The sequence below is a fragment of the Notolepis coatsorum genome, assembly GCF_963971535.1.
Source record: "Notolepis coatsorum genome assembly, chromosome: 4".
NCBI lineage: Eukaryota > Metazoa > Chordata > Actinopteri > Aulopiformes > Paralepididae > Notolepis > Notolepis coatsorum.
The window spans coordinates 179370056-179378015 of NC_140168.1; the positions used below are offsets into that span (position 1 = coordinate 179370056).

A 7960-nucleotide genomic window follows, 5' to 3' on the forward strand; every position below is an offset into this window, starting at 1 on the left:
CTGCTAGGAGCGGCTGCCTGGTCTCTCTCTCTGCTAGGAGCGGCTGCCTGGTCTCTCTCTCTGCTAGGAGCGGCTGCCTGGTCTCTCTCTCTGCTAGGAGCGGCTGCCTGGTCTCTCTCTCTGCTAGGAGCGGCTGCCTGGTCTCTCTCTGCTAGGAGCGGCTGCCTGGTCTCTCTCTGCTAGGAGCGGCTGCCTGGTCTCTCTCTGCTAGGAGCGGCTGCCTGGTCTCTCTCTGCTAGGAGCGGCTGCCTGGTGTCTCTCTGCTAGGAGCGGCTGCCTGGTGTCTCTCTGCTAGGAGCGGCTGCCATGGTCTCTCTCTCTGCTAGGAGCGGCTGCCTGGTGTCTCTCTGCTAGGAGCGGCTGCCTGGTCTCTCTCTGTGGTCCCCTCGGCATCTATCAACATCACATGGCGGAGCGCTCCAACCAATCTGTGCTTGAGGACCAACAAACCCCTGAACCTGAATCCACCTGCTGGTCGTGTTATAAATAGTGCTTGAATAACGCCGGCAAGTCTTGGTCGTCAGAAACGCTCAGGGTTGCAGCAGAACACCACCCCCCACCCCGCCTTATTTCCTTCATTCTCCCTCTGTTTTTAAAAATAAGAAACGCACGCAGCATCACCCATTTTATTTTCTCTTCTCCTTTTCTAAGTACAAGTTGATTTCGCGGCCAGTTGCATGCATTGTGAGTCTCCAAAAATGGTTTGCGAGACTAAAATTGTTGCGGACGAACACGATGCTATACCCGGGACCAAAAAAGATTCTATCATCGTGTCCTCCTCGCAGATGTGGACCTCCTCCTCCTCGCCTCCCAGCTCGGCCCTGGACCCCGCCGAAGACAGGGATGTGAGGAGAGATGCGGTTTTTATCCGAGAGTTTGAGCGCACGGACCACGGGGAGGTGCGCCGCATCTTTTACGAGGGTATCATGGAGAGGATACCCAACACGGCGTTCAGGGGACTCAGGCAACAACCAAAAACTCAGTTCATGTATGCCCTTTTGACGTGTAAGTGTTCACATCTTTACTACCAAGTCTAGCCGTCACATAGAAACACGTCATTACAGTGTTTGGTGAGTAACGTGGGTCTCTCTCAGTCCCTCCACTCTGCAGTAAACAGAACATAAGTGCTCTGGTACCCCTTCCTTCCCACTGTATCCAACCAGGAGAGAGAACCCTATAGATATTTTAACTTATTTCAAGAAATCTTTCCAAGCCAAATTTGCTTACTGCACTAGATGATTTCACTTGTTTCAATGATACATTTGCTTATTAAAACTAGTTTTTATTTCTTGTTTTTTTTTGTCAGACAATGTTTTCAGTGTGGAGTTCTCTCTCCTGAGCTCATTCTAAAACATCTTGCCATGCAGTGTGTATATATAGTATAGACTCCCTTTCCCTGTGTTATACTATATTTTATGAAACCCCACGTGAATGTATTGAAGTTTATCTGCATAATGGTGTAGTACTGGGCAAGTTGTGGTTCTATACCAACCACACCACTGTGCCAACACTGCCGCCTTTCCTTCGGCATACTACTGGCATGTTGCTCGTGCAACAAAAGGCATGGTCGGGCGCATGGTGCATGTATAGTCAGGCGGGCCTGTCGGGGTATTTGATGACATGCCGGCGCAGTGAATCATCAGAGAGATAATAATGAATGAATGCATTTGAGGATTGGCCCCCTGGCTGCACGGTGTGCGCGCGCGTACCCAAACGCACCCCCTCTTGTCCTCTTTGCGCACGCATCAGCTCCGCGAGAGGAGGGGTACTGTATGCACCAATCACGCGCTGGTGTGTTCGGCTTTGTTTATGATTTCAGCGCTGATGATTAAAAGCCTCGTGTAGGAAAAAAAGCAACAAACGCACGGTGACACAAACCGCTCTGCTCCACACCACACCGTGACCATTGCGCATACACCACCAGTTAAACGGCAATGATGCTGTTTAAAAACCGACATACACTGTGTGACCTGGCATGTTTCATTTATTTATTATTATTATTTGTATACACGCGGTTTGTAATTGAAATATGAAGTGTGAATAGGGTCCATTACTCTCCAGTGTGGAGAGGCTGGGCAGGCACCACGTCGTGGCGCAGGGCAGTATCGAGAGGCTATTGCATGCCAGGCTAAAAAGCTGCTCTGCAGCATCCCGCCTGCCCGCCTGTGTTTCCACTGGCGACCCCCAGTGCCAGCATCAAAGCATTACTCTGTGTGAATGGTGCTGGGAGTGACCAGCTCAGTTCTAAAAGACGTCGCCCCGCTCTCACTGCCACCACGGAGACGTTGCCATGCTTTCAAATATTATGCTGTACGCTGGAGAAAAGGGTTCCTTCGGCATTCATCAAATACACAAAAGTTGGTGCTATCCTTTTTTGGGAAAGTTTTTTTTTATTATATAGTAGCAAGATACAGCTCTGCCTAAAAGAACCCCATAACATGTTTTTCTGTGATTATTACTGCCAGAGAACAGCTTTTCTTGCACTGTTTTGGGTGTACTCCAGCCACTGCGCTCACGTGCCCTGCTTCAGAGTTGATTGTGGTTATGCTGCCTTTTGAAACTAACCGCTGTTACAGGCCTTTTCTGACCAAACTGTCACTTTCATTGATGATAAGAAATTTAATTGAACCCTTTCACTACCACACTACCAAAGGGTTAACCCTTTCCACTGCGACAACAGAAGGTTAACCCTTTCACTGCCACACGACAAAGGGTTAACCCTTTCACAGCCACACTACAGAAGGTGAACCTTTCACTACCACACTACAGTCTGTAGTGTGGTAGTGAAAGGTTCACCTTCTGTAGTGTGGTAGTGAAAGGGTTAAAGTCACTGCCCCCCCCCCCCCCCCCCCCTGCTGTGTCTGTTTCTCTTCAATCCAGCCCAAATCAAACATGCTGTTCTCTTTTCTGACAGGTGTCGTTTATTTTTCTTCCATTTCTCCATAGTAATGTGCTTTGTTGTGACCAAGTCCTTGGCGCTGACGTGCTGCGCTCCCTTCATACTCATGGGCGTGCGCTACTACTACAGCAGAACAGTTGTCCACAGCTATTTGGACTGTGCTCTGCACACGGACATGGCAGACATAGAGGCTTTTTACATGAAACCCACAGGTAAGACCGAGGGAGGAGACCTCCGCTCTTAACACAGAGGAAGTCACTGAACTATTTATCACCTTTATGAACCACAGTGAAAATAATGAGGGGAATATATATGTTGTCTGTTTTACACTGCAAAAGAAAAAAATACAAAAAAACTCTGTCTTAACAAGTCATTTAATCTTGTATTGAGACTTAAAAACCTCTTTGTCTTTAGCCGACAAAATCTGCCAATATAATTTCACTTGTTATACTGAGTTTAGCTAGCTCTGAGAATGTTCTCAAAACCAATCACATCATCATCATCATCATCTTGTGGAGGGAACTGCTGTATCTCAAGAGATACTGTATATTCTCTAGTTTTGAGAAGTTCCTTGGAACAAGTTCATTTGACCCATCTCAAGCCCCGCAAGCAGCAGTCGTGATTGGAGGACCAAGAAAAGAGGGCGGGTTTGAGATAGGCCAATCGAAATGAGTAAAGTGATCTCACCCCATTGGCAGATTCTGCCTTTGCGTGTTTTGATTAACACATGTTTCTAAGACTCGATAACAAGATTAATGGACTTGCCGGGAGGGTGGTTTTCTTTTTGTCGCCGTGTAGGAACTGAAACAGATTGGCAATCTCTCAACGAGACCATAATATGACACATGTACACACTTTACACCAGGGATGCACTGATACCTTTACCGGTATCTGATACCGGTCCAATACTGGGCTAAAATAGGGTATCGGAGAATATCCGCAATACTAAAAATCTGACACCCAGAAATGTGTAACACGCTAGATCTCTCTAATGGAGAAACATTGATCATTATACCTTAAATTTGTCCCAAACGATCACAAACTGATCTGGTGTAAGTCTGTCCTGCTCGGTAAAATCGGTGGATGGGATTGGCGCTCGGCACACGGTTGATACTGAACGTTTAGAACTTGTAATCGGTTATCGGCAGTGAAATGGACGTCTCGGTGCATCCCTGCATTACACACACACACACAGTTTTCCGTTTCAGGGGTGTTCGATTTCTGCATCCCCTACTGTACACATGCAGTCCACACAAGGCCTATTCAGTTTCGGGGGTGTTTGATTCATGCATTACAGGGGAAAGAGACAGCAATGCCCCACCTTTGCAAAAAAAAAAGAGAGTCAGGACAGACAGATGGACACACAACCGGCACGGTTGCACACGGGAAAGTGCCGTCAGACTAGGAGCAACTCGAGAAGGAGGCTGGATTTTACAGTTTACTGAAGTAGGTGCTGAGCTTTTTCAGGTTAGACAGGCAGCTCATTAAATATGCAGGCTGTCTATCTCTTCTCCCCTGTCTCTCCCTCTGTCATCCCCCTCTTTTCCTCTCTCCCTTCCTCTTTCTCTCCCCCCCCCCCTCCCCTCTGTCTGTGATCTACTTGGTTCTAGGGAGCACGCGGCCTATTGATTGAATGGAGGTAACTGCTGATACACTTACTGCAGTACACATAGTTTTGGCCGAGGCTAGTTTCCGCCGCTGTCGTCCTGTAATTAGACGGAAGATCAATCCGGCTCCTGTGATCAGAAAACCACCCGGCGTTCTCCTCGACTGCTGACCTCCAGACGCCTGTACAGGCTTGAGTCTGATGGGGACCTGTCACATGTACATGTGTGCACAGCAGGTAGACTATCGGACAGATCGACCGACATACACACATGCATGCACACGCACACACTCTCTCACACACACACACACTCACACTCACACTCACACTCACACTCACACTCACACTCACACTCACACTCACACTCACACGCACACACTCTCTCACACACACACACACTCACACTCACACTCACACTCACACTCACACTCACACTCACACTCACACTCACACTCACACTCACACTCACACTCACACTCACACTCACACTCACACACACACACACACTCACAGAGACATGTATATATTCACACACACACACACACACAGACATGTACATATTCATACACATACACAGACATGCACATATTCACACACACACACACACACAATGTCGAAGTGTCCTTGAGCAAGACACTTAACCCCTAACTGCTCCTGATGAGCAGGTCGGCACCTCGCACGGTCGCCTCCGCTGTCGGTGTGTAAATGTGTGAATGTGTGTGTGAACGGGTGAATGTGAGGTATAAACTGCGAAGCGCTTTGGATAAAATGCAGCTATATGAATTGAGAAGGTCCATAATACAGACATTTTACAGACCAGGGTTCCCACAGACATTGCAAAAGTACTTTTCCAAGCACTATTTTTCATTAAAAGGGCATTCAAAAGGATCCAATTCACTTTTAAATGCGGGTTTCTTTTTTGAAAAGAAAAAATCTGATCCAATATTTATGCCTTAAATACTAGGGGTGCACGATATAGATTTTTTGATCCCGATATCGATATCGATAACTTTCTGCTCCTCAAGGTCGATACCGATAACCGATAATATATATATATATTTATTGTATTATTGTTATTATTTAAAAAATTTGTATTCCTGTAGTTTTGACCTAACCAGATTTATCATGACATGAGCGTTACTACTATGAACAAAACAAAGCCAAGACAACCGTTTTGACTCTTCAAATAAAGTTACCATATTTATTTTTCCAAATAATGGAATTATGAACCTGGGCTCTAAATGACGAAGTAGCCGACAGAATCATTTGTCTTCGACAAGGGAAAAGGGCTGGTCGTCAAGTGCCATCATTTCTGTGATTAAATTAGAGATCGCTTGAGCCCTTGGGTCATCTCTGTCAAACGTCTTTAATTTTGCAAACGCCTCGTCAATAGGTACAAGCCCCGCCGGTTCCTTTGCAGCTGGCTTTGGATTCGCAGCAGCTTAGCCTTTAGCTGCTCGCACTTCGTCGTCGGATTTTAATACACCATCGTAGCGGTGGTGATGTTTCAGGTGACTTATTAGGTTGGATGTGTTATAGCTTGTTGCCCCTTTCCCTCCTCGTGGAACTTCTGCATTTGTTACAAATAGCAAGCAAACTGTTTTCCTCTGAAACTTTGAAAAAGTCCCACACTACCGACGCCATGTTTGTTTACTATCCGTGCTGCTTCTGAAAGTTACGTGACTACGTAACAGCCAGGCATGAGAAAGGGAGCGCTGGATTTGTGAAAAACTCCCTCTTCCTAAACCACACGCTATCAGTCGTACCACAGTACTGGCAAAACGGAAGGAGCCTACAGAAAAACAAATGCCCTTCATCCCAATCCACCCACACCGGAATTTCTTTTAACCAAAACATTTATTATATATTATCGGAGCTATCAATAATGTTATCTGGTTTATCGGGATGACGTCATAATTGCTGATATCGGCCTGATAATTATCGACCCGATAATTATCGTGCATCTGTAACAGGGAAGCCCCGTGAGTATATCCACAGTCACAGAAACAGGGGTGTTGACAAGTGACTGTGGCATTACGGGCTGGTAAGTTAAACTTACTTCCTCATAACAGGGTTAATAGACGCATAGGTACGGTACATAGGAGTGGATTCACTTCTTAGTGCAGCGGCCTATGTCGTCGCCCGCGGCGCGGGAGCTCCCCTGTTCGACTCCCCCTCGGGACATAAGCATTTAACAACAACACAACGCAGACCAATACGATCCGTCACACATCCCTACTTAAAACCAATTTCCGACAATTAGTTACACTTTAGATTTAAAAAAAAAAATGCAATTTCTTCATACAGAACAATTTTATCATGGATGAACAAAACGTTCAATGCGAATGGTTGATTTGAATTTCAAGGACTTTTTAAGCACCTTGTTAAAAAATTTGCTGTTTTCAAGGAATTCCAGGCCTTGCCTTTTTTTTGTAAAATCAAGCACTTTAAGCACTTCAAGGACCTTGTGCGAACCCTGTCTCACTCTGTTTCTAACATGAAAGAAAGAAAACAACACGCACGTGTTCCCCCACGCGGGTGACATCTTGGGTCCACTGTCTCATGTGAAGCTACCGCCGGGAGACAGGTGTTGGTTAAAAACCATCAATTGATTTCTGCCCCCACACACCCCCTCCCTCTGACATTGTTGCCAGCTTCAGTAATCCACCGCGTGCACAATTGCAATTTAGCATTCCCATTATTGCCGGCGGGCTGCGCTGGTTTAGAGGGGTCAGGCACCACTGCCCTTGGACAATGCTAATGACTACAGCCAGGCACATGCAGAACGGCCCCAGCAGGGACACCCACCTGGGCTGGAACTCAGACCTGAGGGAGGCGGCCTGCGAGCATCATTGGTGTGTGTGTGACTTTGTACCGTGCATGGGCGTGTAAATGTGCATGAAACATGCAAGTGGTGTCTGGGAATGAATGACACAGGGGATGTTATGTATGTATGTGTGTGTGTGTGTGTACTTGTATTGCTATACTACAGGGGACACTGACCTGTTTACACACTCACACAATGGGTACCAAAAACATTATGGGGACACATTTGGGTGTCGTCATAACACAAATTAGGTTATAGTTATGAGTAGGTTATGGTTAGGTTATGGTTAGGGATAAGTTTAGTTACAGAATGCATGTAAGTATGTAATGTCCCCATATTTCACATAAACAAACATGTGTGTGTGTGACTGTGTGTGTGTGTGTGTGTATGAGTCACTGGGTGGCAGGGGTGCATGTGTGTGTGAAATTAGATTAGATTAGATTCAAATGTGATGCCATTATACAGCACAAGTACCGTACAACGAAAATAAGTTTGGCATCCAACCAGAATGGAAATGTACCAGTAAAGTGCAATAGTAATATACAATGTACAGGTGATTAAACTGGGTATACAACTATATAGATTAGTACTACTGGGTGTTGTGCTAATCAGATGTATGTACAGAGTT

General features: G+C 46.1%; 1 protein-coding gene across 1 annotated transcript in view; it reads left to right on the forward strand.

The window, feature by feature from the left end:
- Nucleotides 1–677: 677 nt before the first annotated feature.
- Nucleotides 678–7960, forward strand: part of nat8l (N-acetyltransferase 8-like) — a gene marked incomplete at both ends in the record, with an annotated part of 28792 nt that continues 21509 nt past the window's right edge. Inside the window, 2 exons of the mRNA XM_084312923.1 lie at nt 678–1005; nt 2947–3111. Coding sequence (XP_084169049.1) covers nt 678–1005; nt 2947–3111 — 493 coding nt within the window. The remainder of the gene's footprint in view (nt 1006–2946; nt 3112–7960) is intronic.